The 21692-nt window shown below is 42.3% G+C and overlaps 1 protein-coding gene across 3 annotated transcripts in view; it reads right to left on the bottom strand.

The window, feature by feature from the left end:
• The window catches only part of DPYD (dihydropyrimidine dehydrogenase), a 514189-nt gene that overhangs the window by 106486 nt on the left and 386011 nt on the right, over positions 1 to 21692 (bottom strand). For all 3 annotated transcript variants that reach the window (XM_081865765.1, XM_081865766.1, XM_081865767.1), the window contains one exon: positions 357 to 477. In XM_081865765.1, the coding sequence (XP_081721891.1) occupies positions 357 to 477 (121 nt within the window). The remainder of the gene's footprint in view (positions 1 to 356; positions 478 to 21692) is intronic.

Genomic DNA, 21692 nt, shown 5'->3' with positions numbered 1-21692 from the left:
CAAATAGTCAGCGTAGCTGTGGGTTTAGGGAGTTGGAGAAAGTTGCACTAAGGGATTATGACTTGCACAGAGAATAGGATGGACTGAGGGTGTCTTGCCCCCCTCCCATTTCACCCCCCCCCAAAAGACAGCCCTGGAGAAGAAAAGATGACACCAGGTGAAGGCCCAGATAATGTATGAACCAGTGGCATCCCTTCACATAAGTTTCTCAGTGAGAAAAGAGGGCGAAAATGAAAATGGCAAATGTCTCATGTCCCTTAGTAGATTTCTCTTGCTACAACGCCACTTACATGTCCTGATTAATCAAGCTGTGAGCTTATATGACAGGGAGATGCCAAAACATCTGAGCTTGTTACCTTCTTGGGAAGCCCTTGCAATGCTCACAATATCTGTGACATTTGGGGTCAGCTTGGCAAAGAAAGGAATCCGAACAGCTTGCCTCACCCAGCGACAGATGTTGCGCACCAGCTCTGGATCCTGTTCAAATAGGTCAGATAAATACAGTGCATAATTAAAAGTAATGTGATCAAAACTTTCCAACAATCTGCTGCACTGTGGCTTGCTGAAATGATACTTAAATGCTCTGCTTTGCCTCATTATCTTAAGCTGCATCTGCATTCCTTCTTCCCAGTCCAAGGCAGCAGGAAAAGAATGCCTGCCATATATTTGATACCTAAAAATAAAACTTAAGAGGGCTGGCAGTATGATGTAGGTTTGCTCAAGTTTTCATTGTGGACAGCCATAAGTATCAGCTAGTTGAATGCCTCAAAACTGTGTGGAAACAAGTGCATGGTCTAGGGCTGGGACTGGGTTTTTTTTTGGGGGGGGGGAGGGCTTTCAAAAATGTGAGCCTCCACTTTGAAAAAACCCCACAAAACCTTATGACTCGTTTTAAGTGAATCTAGAACCTGTGTTGATCCTTGAAGTGGGTTGCAGTGGGTCACAAACACAGATGCCCCTCCCCTGCCAATTCTTCTCTCTCACGCAGCCATTTTGCAAGGGTCAAATAGTGCACTGAAAAGCTCTTGGCTATCTGGATTTATTCTTTAACATGACCGGATTTCATTTTATTAAAATAGCGCAATAAGTTGAACAGCTTTAATTTAACCATATAAGATTGTTTGTATGTAGGATTTAGCTGTTCCACACTGAGAAATTATGATGAGCTGCACATATATCACAGAAAGGTTAAACGCCACACATAGGAAGAGAACGTCTTTACCATGGCTGCAACATGAGTGAGCAATTCCACAGCAGTGCACAAGTCCAAGCATAATTAAACCTTAACCGCAGGCAAAAACATCTCATACCAAACTGAAACAAAAAGTCAAAGGCATTTCGCCTACTCAGACTATTTATATTTTGATTATTCTGTAGCCCACAGCCAGCCAACTGGTAGACCCTTGGAGGGGTATGGACCCAAACATGACGGTGTTTATTTTTATCTGCCCTCCATGGGAGTTGCCATTTGTATTCAAAATGTTTCCCCACTGTTGCATTTTTAAGAAAACAAAGAAAAGTAACCAAAATGTATGAAATTCCACACTTGTGATTACACTTCAAAATTCCGTATGAACCTGTAGGCAACCTGTACATCTAACGTCTGTAGGGCAGGGATCAGGGATCTGTGGCTCTCTATGGGATGTTGGACTTTAGCTCTCATTAGCCTGGCAAATGGACAGGGATAGTGGGAGTTGCAGTCCAATAGCATCTGCAGGGCGATAGGTTCCCCATCCCTGCTGTAGGTAATGCTATTCCTGAGTACAGGTGATTTTGAACAGTGAGCCCCCTACTACTAAGCAGAAATTTATTTTCAGGTCTGGTGCCAGCATTTGGAGTCCTACCAGGGCCTAAATCCTGCCCTGGGCCTGCCACACAAGGCACTGCGTGGCTACAAGCTGCCACCTTAAATTTCCCACAATGCAGCATTCTGTGGCACTGTGAGACATCTAAAATAGTGCCTTGTAGTCACCTGCCACTACCACTGGTGAAGTACATTTCCGCCCAGCCCCAACATAGAAGGGATCCCACGAAGGGCACTTTCCTACTGGGCTGTGAAAGCTCAGGCTACTCCTGTTTATTATGTAATTTGTCCTGCGGTCAGTTTGTGAGGGGGGGGGGAGACACTTCAGACCCAAGAACCCAGGTCTGGAGCATACAGTGGTCCTAGAGAACTATCCCGGAGGTAATCAATGCCATTTGAGCCACAGGAGTCTCCAATAAACTAAACAACATGAGTTGACAAAGACGTATTAAGCCTTCCCCCCATACCTCCTTCCCCCAAATAGCTCCTAAGCACAGTTATTTTGGAGAGGTCAAATGGTTTTTTCTGAACACTCATCTCCTTTGAAGAATGGTTCAGGATGACAAAAAGCTAAATGGGGAAGAAGAAAAAAAACAACTCGCTCTCTTTAAAGCTAGAAATAGAAATCTTCAAGCACTTACTGCCCTCGTGGGACAGCCATCTTTTAGAGGACAATCAGCTATCTGTTCTATTGATAATGGCTCTATAGTAGTAATGCTCTTTGATTCCAGAACATGGAACAGTCTTTCACTTTATTACTCTGTAATAAGTTTCTCTCTCTTGTGACAGCTACTGATAATGCCTTTTGATACATTATGTTAAAATCGGCAACACCGATTTCGTGACTAATATGATCTTAATGAGTTAAAAAGTTCTGAGGAGAATGATAAATAATTTATCCCAAAACAAACCGTACGAGCGCGCCAGTCGTGTGTCAGCTAGATCCTTTCCTATAATTATTTACATGTATTCCTTCCATGCTCTTTGCTGAAGTTAATTAAATTTGTCATAAAGAAAGAGGCCTCTGATGAAAGGGCGTATCGTCACAAAAAAACAGCCGATAACCAGATTTAGATATAGGCTGAATTTGCACGTAAACACTAAGCCAAACCATGGCTTACTTAGTGTGAATGTGGAGGCATTGAAGGCAGAGATTGCAGCCATTTTACTCCTTCTGGGTCCGTTTAGCTCAGTGTGGAGTGGCAGTTGAGCCAAGGTTTGGCTTGGTGTGTCTTCTGTTGGTGCTTAAACACTTTCCTCATTAACTTTGGCTTTGGTGTCACACCGCCCTGAGCTAAAGGACAAGGGAAGGAAAAAAAAAATAGGTGTGAGCTCTTCTCTGGGATCCAGCATGTTTGTGTAGTCTTGGTAAGCCGTACTTTTGGCTTGCTGTGCTGTGCAAACCTGACCACTGCGATCCTAATCTCATAAAACCATCATTTATCAGACCAAGAAAGACGTTTGTATTGAACAGATGTAACATTTTAAGTGCGGTGGAAATAGCTCAAATGAGCATATCTGTTTTCAGGGTAGTCAACGTATGTCAAACCACTTCCATCACATTTAAATGTTATGTCTGCGTCTTCAGCCTGAGGTAAATATCACTATATTTAAACCACTGCTGGCTGACTTACAGTGCAGAGCGCTATCTTAAAATATTCTGATAATGGAGCATCCATAAATAATAATGTGTTCCATTGCTCGTCCTTGCATGTGTCTTGGGTTATTCCTCAGCAATGCACCTTCCTCTTTATTGAATTAAGAGATTTCTTTGCTAAGGTTTCAATGGAGAACAGGTGACCTGTGCTTTTGATTGTTGAGAACAGCCTGTGTGGTACCATTGTGAAGAGACACTGAAGTCAGAGTAGTGTGGGACTGTAGAGTGCTGGGATTGCATTGTAGTAGTAGTAGTAGTAGTAGTAGTAGTAGTAGTAGTAATAATAATAATAATAATAATAATAATAATAATAATAATTTATTTATAACCCACCCACCCAGCTGGCTGGGTTTCCCCAGCCACGCTGGGCGGCTTCCAAAAGAATTAATGATGATGATGATGATGATAATAATAATAAAGCAGTGATAAAACATCAGGCATTAAAAACTTCCCTAAACTGGGCTGATATTACAGCAGCCTTTCTCAACCCGTGGGTCCCCAGATGTTGTTGAACTACAACTCCCATCACCCCTAGCTAGCAAGGCCAGAGCTCAGGAATGACGGGAGTTGTAGTCCAGCAACATCTGGGGACCCACAGGTTGAGAACCGCTGCCTTACAGGATTATTTTGAGGACAAAATGGGCCCAATCCCATAATAGACTGGATTTCTTGGAGGAACAGCGAGATGCAGTTGCTAATAATAATAACAACAATAATTCAAGAGCACGGCTATCCATAGGGGCTCGTTTTCTATTTTACCCATTTCACAACAAAATGCTTGCTATGTGCAGTTATAATTCCCAGGAAATTTCTGGAAAAGGAAAGCAAGTGCTTCCCGCTTAGGAATAATAGTGGATATGAGCAGAGCTTAAAGAGGAGGATGTGTTATGCCTTTGATCCGCAGCTCCCGTTTAGCAAAACTTCGGGGGTATTTCTCTCCTCCCCCTGTTGTGTTTTGAACGCTTTAATAATTAATCGTAGGCATTCAAAGACACATGCCTTGCGCATCGGCAGGGCCTAAGGTGTATTTACATGAACGGCGCCCCTCCCAGACTTAGGTCTGCACATTTCTAGCTAATAAAAATGGTGATCTCCCCTGCACATGCAGCTTTCATGAAATATTCATGAGAGCTGCACCGGCGTTTCGACAGCAGCTGCATCCTTGCGACTTCCATTGCTCGCTTATGAATATCCTGATGGGACCCACTTTAGAAGAGAGGGAACCTCCAGAAGGTACAAATCATACAGGCTTTCGTGATAATTTTCTCCAGCTTAGGCATTTTAACAATAATGGGGAGAATATCTGTATTATAAGCAAAGCAGCATGTGCCGTGCCAACATTATCTTTCTCTCTCTCTCCCGTCATCCTAACACACGGAAGCTTTGCGAAACAGAATCTGGAAGATGCAATATTGCTTATTTCCACCTGCCTAAAAGTGTCAGTGGTCTACCTGTTCAAAGGAGTCAGCGGTTCAAAGCTTTTATTATTATTATTTAAAGGATGTATTCCTAGGCCTCTTTGAAATTGCCAAAGTAGGTCTTTGCATTCAGGCATCTGTGTCCTAGAGACAGAGATGAATTAATTTGCCCATTTCAGCTTCTCTCGGTTTTTTTTTTTTTCCCCCAGTTTTTAAGTTGAGTTTTCCACATTTCCCCATCAGTTTGTGAATTTTATTTAAAGACTTCTTGAAAATTCAACAGGATTGTAGTGTGGATTTCTTTTTTTTATATCCATGTTCATATGCTATTTTGCCTTTCATACACATTTTTTGCAAGGCATTTCCCCACAATATAATGCATTTCTGCATTTTATTTTTAATAACAAATGCATTTTTATACACATTATTTGGCTGGATAACTGCATTGCAAAATACAGAGATGTACAAATTTCAAAGGGCAGCTGTGCTTTGTTTTTCCGTATGGTTTTGGAAAGTCCAAATTAGGTAGATTCACCTTTGAATATGAATCCAATCAAAATTCTCTCCCTATAAATGTGAAATCAATTAATTTTCTTCTCCCATCTCCACATGGTCATTGAATTGCTGAAGTTGAAACAGAGTTAACATCACTGTAGCAGTATGAAGAAAGTTGCTCTACAGAAATAATACCTTGTACAAAGCCAGAAGACAGAGTAAAGAATTTGCTGCCACTTTTTCTCACAACAAATGTTATCAACGCTACACTGATTTTTTTCTCATTCATATTCAGTTCCTTAGCAAGTGTCTCAAATTAGCCCTCGCACCTGAGATAGCAGATTTTCATCAGCTTGCAAAAATGTCAGTGATGACAGAAAATGGATGAAAATTGATTTGCTTTATCAAATACTGATTTACTTTATTTCTCTAATGCAGAGTTTGCTGTTTAATGTAGCTAGGACTTTGTGGAGATTCCAGGTAATAATAATAATAATAATAATAATAATGATAATAATAATAATGATGATGATGATGATGATGATGCAAGACTGAGTGGGTGGATAGAGAGATACAGCTGAAAAAGTGTGCCAAGAATCTGCTCCTGTATACATGCTGGAGAGACTGGTTTGCAAACCATAGCTCCCCAAGAGAGTATACATCCTTCAAACATAATTCCCCCCCTAAAAAATTAGGTCATTTATCAGGTCTAGGGGCCTGTACCAAGGCAACCATGACTACCTGCTAACCATTGTTCACCATTCAAAGGCAGCAGATTTCTTCACTAAGAAAAAAATCCCCATTAAGCACAACTAAACAATTCATAAGCACCAGCATTAGCCACAGTTAAGACTAATGGTGATTTCCCATAAACCAGAACTTGAAAACTGTAGCTAGAAGTGGATATCCGATGTTGCATCAGCCCTCAGTAAACAATGAACATAAGAATGATATACTGTGCTTATATCAGCATGGAAGCTACATCTTGATGGCACAATTACATGCTACAAAGGCACATGTGTGACTGAGCCTACCTACTCTGCCGTCCCCCATGGTCTGATTGTACTGGGTAGCTACATGAGACAGAGCCTTCTTAGGGGCGGCACCAAGATTGTGGAACTTTCACCTGGCTTCATCATTTGTTGTTGTTTAGTCGTTTAGTTGTGTCCGACTCTTTGTGACCCCATGGACCAGAGCACACCAGGCACTCCTGTCTTCCACTGCCTCCCGCAGTTTGGTCAAACTCATGCTGGTAGCTTCGAGAACACTGTCCAACCATCTCGTCCTCTGTCGTCCCCTTCTCTTTGTGCCCTCCATCTTTCCCAACATCAGGGTCTTTTCCAGGGAGTCTTCTCTTCTCATGAGGTGGCCAAAGTATTGGAGTCTCAGCTTCAGGATCTGTCCTTCCAGTGAGCACTGATTTCCTTCAGAATGGAGAGGTTTGTTCTTCTTGCAGTCCACGGGACTCTCAAGAGTCTCCTCCAGCACCATAATTCAAAAGCATCCATGCATCACTACTGGGAAAACCATAGCTTTTACTATACGGACCTTTGTTGGCAAGGTGATGTCTCTACTTTTTAAGATGCTGTCTAGGTTTGTCATTGCTTTTCTCCCATGAAGCAGGCGTCTTTTAATTTTGTGGCTGCTGTCACGAAATTCGTCATTACTAGGGTTCAACTGGCACATTAAGACCTCACAGAACACTTGGGACTGGAGGAACCAATTTCTGCTTCATGTCCTTATTCAACTTCTTGTTTTATAGATGGGTGGTCACAGGGTGAAAAGGGGGAAGACTGGGAGGAGGGGCTGTCAAAAGCTGAAGAGGTAACATGGATTTGTGAGAAGGGAGAATCTGTGGCAGAGAGAAGTCCAAAAGCAGGAGCGTGGGGTGAGGGGTGAGGGAGGACCAGAGGCAGAGATGAGTCAGGCCGATGAAGAAGCAAGGATGTCTTCCCCTCATGCTGCAATGAACTCCCCTTGTCTCACAGGACCAGGTGACGCATGAAGCAGGGCACGCCAAGGCAGGCATGCCAGCATAGTCAGATTGCTTGTGAAAAACCCTGGAGAAGAGGAGACTTAGGCAGCTGTGGGAAGGCGGGAACCTTGAGTCTCTACAACTGCTTCACATGGACAAGACCTACCAAGGAAGAGTTTCTGGTACTTCTGAGCAGACTTTGTTTCCTTCACTTACTCTGTGTGATTTATTGCTGGCTGGCTGGCTGGCTGGCTCTTTGACAGGTCACATTTGGGCCCCAGACCTGAAGTCCACCATTCCTCAGTGCAGTGGCAATAATAATAATAATAATAATAATAATAATAATAATAATAATAATAATTTATTTATTTATTTATACCCTGCCCATCTGGCTGAGTTTCCCCAGCCACTCTGGGCAGCATCCAATCAAGTGTTAAAAACAATACAGCATTAAATATTAAAAACTTCCCTAAACAGGGCTGCCTTCTTTTAAAGAGAAGAAAGCTGCTATGGGTGGCTAGAATGTCATCCTCTAACCAGGGAAGCCAGGATTACCATACTTTTCCGTGTATAAGACGCCCCCCCCCCATGTAAAAGACACCCCCTATTTTGGGGGACTAAATTTAAAGAAAATGAGGGGAGATGGCCCAAAATTGTTGAGCTTTCTTTCGGGGGAATTGCACACACACCACCACCCCAGCGAGGCCTCTGCTGGGGGTTGGCAAAGTGGGCAGCTGCTCCCCCACGCCACTGCGGAGGGAAGCTCCCAAGAGCGTAGGCCACCAACCAGCTGGCTGCTGGCTTGCCCTCCACGCCGCTGCAAGAAATGCTCCCTAGAGTGCGCGCCTCCTGCAGCTGCATGGGGGGGGGGAGTTCTGCACCTCAGCTGGCGGTGTGCAGCTTCCCCTCTCCCACGCCACTATCCGTGTATAGGACAACCCCACTTTTTCGACATGATTTTTGAGTCAAAAAACCTTGTCTAATACATGGAAAAATACGGTAAAATCCATCCTCAAATCATGAAGTGATGACCTTGGGCCAGTCTCCATCTCTCACAGAACAGGTGTAAGGGTAAAATGGGAGGAGAGAACCTTTAACAATGCAATGAAAGCAAAATAAATAAGAAACAAATGCTTCCCTACAAGCAGGACTCTTTTTGTGGGTCTTTCCCAAAGCAAGCTGCTTCGCAACCGAAGAGATGGTAGTAATCAGATGGGAACAATGCACTCAAGTCATCTCTGCCCACCTTGCCATGTTATTCATACACACAGCCTTGCATTGTGGGAATCACACCAATCAGAATTGGCTCTGACATTGCTAGGAGGACGTCTGATGTCTGATGAGGGTCTGAGCTGAATTGAAACAGGTTACAGTTTCACTAAAAGGGCTGCCCATCTGGAGTTTTACTGAGTTATCTAAGCTGGTTTATATTCCTTAGTGTAAATCTCTGTGAAGTCAAGGCTTTAACATACAAAGACCGGTATTATGAAGACTGAAGATAGGAATGTAGCCTATAAAAGACCGTACCTTGGGGCACTCAAATTAAATTAAACAATGATCTTCTTTCTGCGCAGAATACCTGCGTGACTAGTAGTGTAATACAAATCTCTCCTTTATCCAAAACTCAATGTTATGAGAGAGCCTTAGGCCTGTACTGCTGCTATTATATATAAAAATAAAAAGTTGAGGAAGCTTATGTGGAAAAGGTTTGGTTTTTGTTTTAACTGCTTGGTATGCAAAACTTATTAGCTGCAAAAAAAAGGGGGGAAACAGATGGGCATTTGCATTTGCAAAATCAACAAATGCAAACCACCCCAAAATGGCTTTACTTAATCAGGTTAAAGGATCTTAATGTTTGGGGTTGAACAACAAACAAACAACACTATAATAATTACAGCATAATTTATGCCTTGCCATATTGAAAATATATCTCGCTTTGGTTATCTCTCTCTTTCTTTCTCTCTCTCTCTCTTTTTACTAATGACTGTTTATTGTAATCTTAATTTTAAATTTGTAACATAGTTTCAGTCCAGGGAAATAAGTGGATGACCCTGAGGGCCAGGAGAGATTTACTGTAGCACAGAAATCTGCTAATTTGGCTTCCAGTACCCCTATTACTTTAGCTTCCTGTACCAAAATGCATTTAGCTTATGGATGCTGTTATATTCTGCTAATCAGTTCAGAAGCAACTGGCAGCAGCAGAACCACTGTGGATTAGGCTACATGATTCTCAGAGAAGGAATCAGATGCTCAGCCCTTGTTTCCTCTCTCCCCTCCTATATCATCTTCATCTATTTAATGTAGTGCATATTATTAGTAGCATTAGTATTATTCCACTGCCAGAGACCATAAAATGGTCTCATGGTGACTTACAGAGAAAATCTAAAACAAGGACAAGAAACACAGTTACAGTACAATTTAAACACATAAACCAAATAAATGTGATCCCATATTCATCCCCCCTTAAAAAGCAATTGTTCACTAACTCCACACTCTACCAGTGATTCCCACTCTGGGCCAGCCACATTTTCAGAATAAAAAGTTGCTCGCCCCACACCACATTTTTTATTTATAAGAAATTTGTGGGGGAAAACAACTCCCACCAGTGCTTGATTTAGAACATAGAACACAAATACAGTGGTACCTCGGGTTAAGTACTTAATTCGTTCCAGAGGTCTGTTTTTAACCTGAAACTGTTCTTAACCTGAAGCACCATTTTAGCTAATGGGGCCTCCTGCTGCCGCCACCCCGCCGGAGCATGATTTCTGTTCTCATCCTGAAGCAAAGTTCTTAACCCGAGGTACTATTTCTGGGCTAGCAGAGTCTGTAACCTGAAGAGTATGTAACCTGAGGTACCACTGTACATTATAATATGATCATAGGACATCGAGAAAGTGTAAAACAATGCAGCTATGTAAGAACATGGATCATTCCCAAAATATAATTACAAATGAGCCTCTCACATATGTACCTTAAGAATGTAAACAAACTCAGTGCGAGATGTGAGCTTGCTTTTGCAGGGTAATCTCATTTCTATTAGGTCTAATGTGAGACAAACTAACTCTCATCTCCTCATCAACACAAAGAAGCCTTTGTCTTTTCTGATCTTTCATATTTGTGAGAGCTGAAGATCCCCGTTTACAACAAAATGTCGTGGAGATACTGTTTCTGGTTGTGTATATGTGTACACTTCACAGACTCATGTGTAAACCAATTGACAGAGTATAATCAAATGATGCCTGTTCTCTTTGTCCATGGAGTTTTCTTAGCAGGGATACTGGAGTGGCTTGCCGGTTCCTCCTCCAGGTGGATCACGTTTGGTCAAAACTCTCCATTATGACCTGTTCATCTTGGGTGCCCTGCCACCTCATGAGAAGAGAAGACTCCCTGGGAAAGACCCTGATGTTGGGAAAGATGGAGGGCACAAGGAGAAGGGGACGACAGAGGATGAGATGGTTGGATAGTGTTCTCGAAGCTACCAGCGTGAGTTTGACCAAATTACGGGAGGCAGCGAAGACAGGAGTGCCTGGTGTGCTCTGGTCCATGGGGTCACAAAGAGTCGGACACGACTAAATGACTAAACAACAACAATCAAATGATGCAACCAGGCCTATATCCCGAGGATAAAACTCCAGAACATCCATTGTAAGACCATTGCTTTTTAACATACAACTTGCATCTAAGGAAACATCCCACCCCGGCCCCCATTAGCCTCCAACAAATGCCCCACAGAATTATGCTATGCAGTTCTGGAAATAATGTTGACCTGGCTGAAAAACATTCCATAGTTACTAGCTTTTGGAGGTTAACTGCATATTGAGTGTTTGAAAAACGTATTAATGTTTTATGGTGTTAACAACAGGTGCGTTTCAGATTTATTGCACCTGTTCTTGAAAAGTTAAGCTGTTTTTTCAGTTAACATGTCTTGTGTGGATGACTCCGGGAAAAGGAAGTGTTGCTAGCTCTCGTCTCAAACGGTAAAACCAAGAAATGGGGCCACTGTGGATTTAAAAAGATACCTAATCAGAACTTTTAAGAAATTTATCAGCACAAGGTTTGAAAGACATGCCTCTTCAAACAACTCTGCAGCCACTCCACACCATGAGAAGCTGAGAACCAAGTATGGAAAGTCAAGTAATATACAGGGTTGCAGGCCCTCCCAAACTTTTGAAAATAAGAGAACAACATAACTCTAATTGACCCCCCAAAGACATAGTTCTCTTAAACTACAGATAAGATGGAATAATAATAATAATAATAATAATAATAATAATAATAATAATAGGTCTTGATTGAACCAGTACACACTATCAACAGGAGCTCACATGACTGAAATTTAGGCTGCACCATGGGGAACAGTGTCCAGTTCTTGGCACCATAATTTTGGGAGGACATAGAAAATTGGAACGGGTTCAGAGAATGGTAAAGAAGAAAAGACTGAGGAAAGGAGTTGAGAGAAGTAGAGAAGGGGACAACAACCTGTTCTCTGCTGTCTCAGAGGGCAGCACTGGGTTTAATGGGCTTAAATTACAGGGTAGTACATTTCAGTTGAATATTGGGGGGGGGGGGCTCTGGACTCTACAGCTCTGTATTCTGAACAGTTCAACAACATCCAGGATTTTAACTGGGGCGGCTGCACCAGCTACCAATTTGTTTTGGGGCTCAATTCAAAGTGCTGGTTTCAACTTATACAGCCCTATGTGGCTCAGGATCTCAGTACCTCAAGGCCTGCCTCTCCCCACTGGTCCCTGTGATCATCATCTGAGACCCTTCTTCATGCGTGCCCTCTATGGGAGGTTTGGAGAAGGGCCTTTCGAGTGGTGGCCCCTTACTTGTGGAATGCTCTTCCTAGGAAGGCATGGCTGGCACCATCTTTATCTATTTTCAGGTGCCACAAAGACTTTTGTCTTTACACAGGTTTTGGCCTTTTAATTTGAAGAGTCACACTGTGGATTCTTTCGGTGGGGTAGGATCAGTAAGTCCTGAATTGTTTTATATCCTTAACTGTGTTCTTAGATTTTTATTGGGTATTCTTAACTGGTTTCAATGTACGTCACTTGGGGTGCCTATGTGAGAAAAGCACCTAACCGATATAAGAAATAAACCATGCAAAATACAAGAGCATCAGCCAAATTCATGAAGAATGAACTCCAAAAATGGTTATTAGTCATAGCAAGTGGGACCCCGTGACAAAATGTTGCGGCGAGGTGTCTTTCCTGCTCAGGATATTCCATTCCATTCCCTTTCACTCTTGGGTATCCCATCCCCAACAATCAGTCTGCATTCAACGGCCACTGACCATGCTCAGTCCTAACTGGGTTATTTGGGTTCCCCCCACTCTTTAGGGCAGGCACCCCCAAACTCGGCCCTCCATCTCTTTTGGGACTACAACTCCCATCATCCCTAGCTAACAGGACCAGTGGTCAGGTATGATGGGAATTGTAGTGCCAAAACAGCTGGAGGACCAAGTTTGGGGATGCCTGCTTTAAAAATAAATAAATAAATATCTTTTGAAAACCTTGGATTTCCCCAAGACTATGGGAAGTTCTTTCTTGCGTGAATGTGTGCTGATTTGTATACAGCACTCTGAACATCAGAAACAGGAGAAGTGATAGCTAGTATAGAATCTTCATCTTCAGAATCATAGTATCATAGAACAGTAGAGCTGGGAGGGACATCTAGTCCAATCCCCTGCCTTCATGCACTGCTGGTAGGCTCTGATGGCTACTGCAGGAAATGGGAGTCTGGACTAGATGGGACTTGTTATGGTTTGGCAGGGCTGTGTTCTTAGAAGCTGGACCTAACAATTGCTTTGAAAATTGTTAATCTGCCTCTGTTGGTAGCTTAATTGCTGTTGTTAATACTGCTACTACCACATTTATTTATCTCCAGCTCTTCCACTGGAAGTACCTAGGGCAACCCAGAAAGCCTCGTAATATAATCAATAGAACTGCCAGAACAGCTTACAATTTCTAAAAGCAGCTAACAAATTAACATATAACACAACAACCTAAAAACAAACACATAATGGATATTAATATTAGTATCAAAGCTCCCATCTCTTGTTAGTAGTACAGGATCAGGCATGTGATAAGTACTCTGTTGTTTGTTTCCACCAAACTGCAAGCAATGCCAAAAAAAGGGAAAAAAGCAAAAGGCTTCGTTTTCAATTATTGCAGATCAATGCTTTCTAAGTGCCTTTCCACTATCCGAGTTCCACCTCTTAGATTATTCTTTGCCTTGTTCATGATGATACACCAAGAACATAATCGCTTCCCACTCCTCCTGTGGGATGTCCAAAATTACCTTCAGAAAATTGAATCTGCCTTAATCCTACCCGAAATTTCACAGTACCTAATTACAGAATTGCAATCAATCATTAAAGCAAAAGAGACACCATTTGTGAATTTCACAGCTAATCTTATTGCAGACTCTTGTCCTAGCAAGGGGCTTTTTAGTCTATGTGCTTGTCCCATTTCAAACTTAATTAAAGCTAACAATTTGCTTAAAGCCTGTCAAATTAAGGGGGGAAATTTCCCAGGGTAGGAAGAAAAATAACTCTTGGCTTAGGGTTCTGCAGAATGTATTTCCTTACTTCTCAGAAAACTTGACAGTAAAAACTCAGATGCCATCATCTACCATTGACAGCTGTCAGAAGAGACAGAAAAGGGGAGCTTCTAATGCCACAGTAATCATTTCCATAGTTAAGTGTACAGTCACTTGCACAGGCTGCTCCTGGAGACACCCAGAATTCACTCCTATTGTTTGGTTAGCTTATTTCCCCTTTTATAACCTGTGCCTTCCGCTTTTGCAAATGCACAAGGGTTCCTGAAGAGGTCAGCTTTCATACATTAGAACACATGAATGGCAGAACCCACCAGTCTACCATATAGGGCTTCTCTAGATAACCTATGTATTCAACATCCATCCCAACTTGCTTGCACTAAGCTTACATGGGGGTTAGATTACTTCATTCTGATTTGTTTACAGAGTGCTAAAGGATGCGGGTGGCGCTGTGGTCTAAACCACAGAGCTTAGGGCTTGCCATTCAGAAGGTCGGCGGTTCGAATCCCCACGATGGAGTGAGCTCCCATTGCTCAGTCCCTGCTCCTGCCAACCTAGCAATTCAAAAGCACATCAAAGAACAAGTAGATAAATAGGTACCACTCTGGCGGGAAGGTAAATGGTGTTTCTGTGCACTGCTCTGGTTCGCCAGAAGCGGCTTAGTCATGCTGGCCCCATGACCTGGAAAAACTGTCTGCGGACAAACGTCGACTCCCTCAGGCAGTAAAGTGAGATGAGCGCCGCAACCTCAGAGTCGTCAGCGACTGGACCTAACGGTCAGGGGTCCCTTTACATTTACCTAAAGGATTAATATTCTTCCTGCATTCTTCCTAATTTATTTGTAGGGTCTTCTCATTGGTAATCCATCCATCCATGTCTTCTCCTTGGCAATCCATCCACCCACCCCATACTTTTCAGTGCATGTCCCCACCACTTTCCTAATCACGAAAGTCATTAGAAAAAAAAAGTGGATCTGTTTCATTTGGGCAGCAGTTTGTTTCAATCCCTTTTATTGCTCCAGTGCCTCCTGCAAAGGGGTGCCTGTGTGGAGGCACCCATTGTTCATAAGCGCATTTCTGACAGTCACCAAGCATGTGCCCAAATGGGTAGGGATGTGCCCAAATGGCTGCCCCCAATTTGCCTGTGTTTTCATAGATGGCTGAACTGGGGTTATCTGTTCAGTTCTGTTTTGGGAATCAAAATCCAACCCTCAAAATGATCCTTGAAGTTGCTTCAGGACAAAGGGAATGCTTGCAATTCTAGAGTAAGGGGGAAGAACCTTCAGTGTGCCCTCGCCTTTCCTCTTAGGCCTTTTTCTTTCAAAAACTTGCTAAAGCTGCTGTCACACTGGAAGATATAAATGGTAGAAGCAGCAGAGCCCACTGCTACTACCACAGTGCCAAATCTGCTGGATTGTGTATAGTATTCAGCTAAGTTTACTCAGAATAGACACACTGAAATTAATGGACCACAGTCTTGTAGCTGTGAATTCCAAAAGTTACCTGTGGGCTGGAAAAAACAACAACAAAAAACCATCCTTTCAACTCTATAAGTCTCTCATTCTGTGACACAGTTGCCTGTGTTGTAATAATAATAATAATAATAATAATAATAATAATAATAATAATAATAAAAAATAATATCCCGCTCATCTGGCTGGGTTTCCCCAGTCACTCTGGGCAGCTTCCAACAAAAGATTAAAAATATATTAAAACATCAGTCCTAAACAGGGCTGCCTTCAGATGTCTTCTAAACATCAGATAGTTGTTCTTCTCTTTGACATCTGGTGGGAGGGTGTTCCACAGGGAGGGCGCCACTACCGAGGAGGCCCTCTGCCTGGTTCCCTGTAACCTCACTTCTCGCAGTGAGGGAACCGCCAGAAGGCCTTTGGAACCGGATCTCAGTGTCCAGGTTGAATGATGGGGGTGGAGACACTCCTTCAGGTATACAGGACCGAGACCATTTAGGGCTTTAAAGGTCAGCACCAACACTTTGAATTGTGCTCAGAAACATACTGGGAGCCAATGTAGGTCTTTTCAATGAGTGGGAATTGGTGTGTGAGCTGCTCCCAGCTCGGTTAAGGCATGCCAACAACTGGTCTGCAGTTAGGCTAGAGACTTCTTAGCCTGAATGGGGAAGCAACACTTAAAAAAAAAAAAAGAGGCTTTATTGTTTTTCATTCCTTTTCTGACAACCTATTCCAGTTTAAAAGCACAAGCTTCATTCCCAATGTGAAATGCAAGGGCTTTTGGCTGCACTTAAGTAAAGCTGTAAGCAGTGTGTCATGACTTGCACAGGTGTTCTGCAGATCACTCACTCCAAGTTCCACTCGGCGGCGCCTTAATGGAGACAGATTCTCCCTTTTTCCAATCATACTGACTGTTCCTGGACAGAATCAAGTTACTCTGAATTAGGTCTGGGCTTTCTGTCATGGCTGAACTGAGACGTCACAGCTCGAATCATTGCCTGAGCTATGAGAAATAGTGGCAGCTAGCTGAGAAAAGACTTGAGCGCTCGGCTGTGACCAAGTGGGTGTTCCCAAACCTCTCTTCACAATTGGGAGCTTCGTAAACCATTTTTCGTCAGATAACTCCAGCTTAAAATCCAGTGTAGTAGCATGAAGCATAGGTACTGGATAGCATGAACAGAGTAAACGAGGCTCATTTTGAAAATGAAAACAAAAACAATCACTTATCCACACTCTTGTTTTTTTGTTATATATCTGGAAACTCGAAGTATGGTGTGGGCAATTACAGTAGGTCAGTCACAATGCCTTTTTAAAAAAAAAAAAAAAAAGCTTTCAATTGGCCCTATTTTCTGGCGAGTACTGTATTTTTCTGTGTATAAGACTAGGTTACTTTCTTAAAATATTGTGCTAAAAACTTGGGGTCGTCTTATACACGGACAGTGGAGAGGTGGGGCAGGCGATTGGTGGCTGCTGTGGCGTTTTTGCTGGTGATTGGTGGGTGCTGCAAGGTCCACTGGCTATTGGCTGCTGAGGCAATTGGGTGGGCTATTGGTGCTTCCATTTGGCGAGCGTGCAGCTGATTGTTTGCTTTGCTGATGTGCGTGTGATTGGCTATTACATGCCAGCGGGTGAGCGATTTTCGGCACTCCCCCCAAAAAAACTCAACAACTCTGGGCAATCTCCCCCCATTTTCTTTATTTGGAGTCCCAAAAAAGAGGGGGCATCTTATACACTGAAAAGTACAGTACTTATGTGCTACTTAATGTTTTAGGTAGGGTTGCCATATTTCAAATAGTTAAAAATCTGGACAGAAAAGTTGTTGCACTACATTTTTGAGCTCTTTTTATGGAAAATCGGCAAAAATGACACTGCCAACATGGGTTGCCACACTTCCAGATTTTCCCGTTTTCCCGATTTTCGCCCACACTGCTGCCATCTGCAGTATTCCGCATATGTCTGGGAAATTCTGGACATATGGCAACCCTGTTTTAAGGTGAGCTGGGGAGCTATGACTGAAAGGAAGATAGGCTGGAAATAGCACAGACTTTTGAGGGGGCAGGGAAGGAGGGTAGTAAGAAGCAAGAGTCACAAGCTATGACTCTTCTCATTTTTGTTGCTGATGACAGTATCCCACCCATCTTCTTTGACACGGTACTCAGAATTGATCTGGCATGGGTATCCACTTCACCATGCCAATGCCATTCACTCACTCACTCACTCACTCACTCATTCATTCAGTCTTTCTCTAAAGCACTTTCTGAAAGTTGGCTGGCCTCCTGTCAACTATAACTGCCACAATGCATTAGTTTAGGATACGCCTGAACTCAGCTTGTCTGCCAGACACACCTGCAAATTAAACTCCAATGTCCAGAATAACCGAATAACCACACATGAGTTGCAGCACAAAACAGAGAATGAGGCATTTCCCCCCCATAGCAGTAGGCACAAATTTGAAGTACAGGGTTGCATTCAACTACATGTTACTCAGAGCAAAACCCACTGAAATTAATGAATCTTAGACAGCAATGCATGCTGACTTCAATAGGTCTACTCTGAGTAGAACTAGCACTGAATACCACCCATAGGAATTTTGCCTTGAGTTGTGAATGGTGATGGGAAAGTTGCCAGGTCCAAGTAGGGATGGACCAATGTGTCAATTTCAATTTCTCTCAGTTTCTCATTTGTCCAGTCTTAAGTTTGCTTCTCCAAATTTCCACATCAATTTAGGATTTATTTATTTTTATTTTTGTAAAAGTCCTCATGAAAATTGATCAGCATTTAATTGCATTTCCCCTGATACACTAGTTTGCATGCAATTTTATCTAATATACACTTTTAAAAAAGCAATTCTCCCTAATACAATGCATCTTTGTAAGTTAATTTGACCAATATATACTTCCTTCTCTGCACAATTTGTCCCAGTTTATGTATTTTGCACACATTATGAAAATTGCAAAATTGGGAGAAGCACGAATTTTGAAGGATGGCTGTGCTTCTGTTCTTGAATTATTTCTGGAGGTGCAAATTAAATAGGCTCACCTTCAGATGCAAACTAAATTGAATTATTCCTTCATCTCTAGTGGCAACTACAGTCCTGTCTTTAAAGGTTTTTGAGAGAACTTTGCAACAACTCCCTTTTCCAGCTCAAATGAAGGCTTCCCTGCCTTCAGTTTAGCTCAAAGTCTGAATTTATCAAAATGCTTCCTTTAGTGACCATGTTACATGAAATAAAATATTCCGTAATGATGAAATAACACAGGCTACTGTAACAAGACACAAGGCATGGCATGCAAGAGTGCTCTTAAAAACCATGGCATACCAGTTAAAACTGGAGCAAGAGCCATTTACACTATTGATTTCTCTGTGACATTAAGGGTCCAAATTCAATCATTATTCTTTTTGGTTGTCAAAGGTTAATAACAGCTGAATTTTGGACCGAAGATTCAACACAAACATTGCCAGGTAAAAACAGTAAATTGTTTCCATCTGAAGCAAAGTCAATACACGACTCTTTTCTTCTTTTTCTTTTAAGTGACAGCTTTTTGTGAAGGCCTGGGGAGAAGAGTTAGAGAAGGAAATCCCTTCCTCCTTTCAAGCCCACTGATTCTTCACTAACCAGTTCCTCCACTAACCTACTCATCTTCAGTCAATTCTGCCAAATATTTGATCACTCTCCCACAGAAAAGGTCCGTTCTCTCTACTTTCCATATAGAAAATAGTTTCATGGGGAAAGAAAGTGGCTTTCATATTGCTCCTCAAATTCAGTTCCCCAGAATTTCCATTTAAAATGTGTTAGGTAGAAGTAGGGTTGAGCAAATGTGTCAATTTTAGTTTCTCTCAGATTCTCATTTTTCCAGTCTCAGGTCAATTCCTCCACATTTCCATGACGGTTTTCTTTTCTTTTCTTTTCTGAAGGCCTCATGGAAATTCATCAGCGTTTTATTTTGAATGTCTCTTAATATATACATTTGAATGCAATTTTGCCTAATATACGTCTTCATGAAAAGCAATCTGCTATTACACAAGGCATTTTTTGTATGCTATTTCCATGAGCGTATGCATCTTTGCACACACTTACCCCTATTCTTGAACATGTTACTTGGCTGAGGACCCCATTACAAAATTTGGATAAGTGCACATTTCAACTGATGCCTGTATTTTAGTTCACACGTTGCTTTTATTTGTGTTGGAAGCCTCCCAGAGTGGCTGGTGCAGCACAGCCAGATAAACAACAATAATTAATTAAAATGTGAACTTAATTGAACTTCTCCTCCATCTCTAAGTAGACAGATGCTTGCTATTTCCTCAGTTCCCAACATTTTCAGAGCAGCATTTCCTGGGTCTCAGTCCCTGCAGTGGCAATTCCAACCATCCCTCCTCACATCAAATTGTTTGCATAAAGGGTGAGGGCAGGGTCAGGGATCTGGGGAAAGACAGTGGGTAGAATTGACTGAAGTGAGTGTGAGAGCACAACAACTTTGGGTCGCAGAACCAAAACTTCCTTCCTTCTCCTTCCCTCATGCATCCTCCATATCGACTCTGGATGGTTGGGGAAGGAGCCCCCAGAGCAAATTGTTAGAGTGCAAGGACAGAAAGGAGAGGGGATGTTTTCTTGTGTGAGTGGAAGTCATTCCACTCATGCAATGACTTCGAAGGATACAATCCACTGACAGACTGAGAACGATTGCGGTTGCTCTAAGGTCCAATTCAAAGTGGAACCAAAGAAGCAGATGTATAAAGTCCAGCTTCATCCTTCCCTGCCACATCACTCATCACTAAATATCGTGCAGATTGAATTAAAAATGTTCCACGCAAGGATCTTATTTATGCCACTGAAAAACGCAAAAGAATTAGCTGTAGAGTGCCCTTTTAAACTGATAGCCAATGGGGAAAAAATAGACTTTCCTGACTCTTACAGGGCAAAACATTTTATCCTGACCATTTCTATAGGAGTAAAATAGTATTTCTTCTATCACTGTACAAAAAGGTGGTAGGTGGTATGATTAAACAATATTTCAACTCTTTAGTTCATGCAGAGGTTACCTGCCAGAGGGCATAAAGGTTTGATTAGGTTTATGTCGGACATGAGAAATTTCAAAGGAAAACCATACACCTTTTCTAATATATGAGTGTTGCACCTACAAATGACTTCTTTTCATGTGGCCAGGTATGGCAAGCATTTAGTCCCTTTCCGATTACTAACAGGAAGAAAAGAATAGGAATCACGGGAAAGGAATAATAACAGTCTTTCATGCAATCAAGGGGGTGCATTAAAGAGCATAAAGATTATGTACTGGCTAGATCTTTCATTTTTATTTGGTTTTGGAGCAGAATAGATTGTTGATGGTATTTGATCTCAGCCCTGATCAAAACTAAAATGGAAAATGATTTTAAAGCCTTGAAACTGCTCTGTTTGGTAATTTCAACAGTCCATCTAGCCAAGCTCACTGTATCTAAGAACACTTCCTCCTGCGTTTAAGGAACCTACGAGGTGTAACAAATTCCTTTAGAGCAGTGATGGCCAAACTTGGCCCTCCAGCTGTTTTGAGACTACAGTTCCCATCATCCCTGACCACTGCTCCTGTTAGCTAGGAATGATGGGAGTTGTAGTCCAAAAACTGCAGGAGGGCCAAGTTTGGACATCACTACTTTAGAGAAAGGGACACATTCAGGCAAGTTAATGGCATCAATCCAATGTCTGTGTACTAAAGAAGATAGTGAGCCTATGGACTCCAACTCCCATGAGCACCAGCTAACACAGTCAATGGTCAGGAATGATGGGAGCTTGTAGCCCAAGTGCAGATTCCAACAGGACCACAGATCCCCCATTGCTGTACAGTAGTACCTCGGGTTAAGTACTTAATTCATTCCGGTGGTCAGTTCTTAACCTGAAACTGTTCTTAACCTAAAGCACCACTTTAGCTAATGAGGCCTCCCACTGCTGCTGCACTGCCAGAGCATGATTTCTGTTCTCATCCTGAAGCAAAGTTCTTAACCTGAGGTACTATTTCTGGGTTAGTGGAGTCTGTAACCTGAAGCGTATGTAACCCAAGGTACCACTGTACTGTAATCTTGTGCTGGGGCTACACTGACGTTGGTGCATGTGAGGACATAGTAACACAATAAGAGTCCTCCTGGATCAGAACAAACATTGATCTACTTCCAAGTCGGTCTGTTGTCTCCCTTCTCCTTATGGTCACTCTTCAGTATCCAGGAATTCCCTGACTTCTGCACCTTTCTCAGCTCTGTAACAACCATTTTGGGGTGTTCCAACCAGGAACTGTACACAACGTCCCAAGGGTGCTTACATC

This window comes from Podarcis erhardii (genome assembly GCF_964252035.2).
Source record: "Podarcis erhardii genome assembly, chromosome: 6".
Classification (NCBI taxonomy): Eukaryota; Metazoa; Chordata; class Lepidosauria; order Squamata; family Lacertidae; genus Podarcis; species Podarcis erhardii.
Note: the sequence above shows the minus strand (reverse complement) of the source record. Positions and strands in the feature narration are given on the sequence as shown.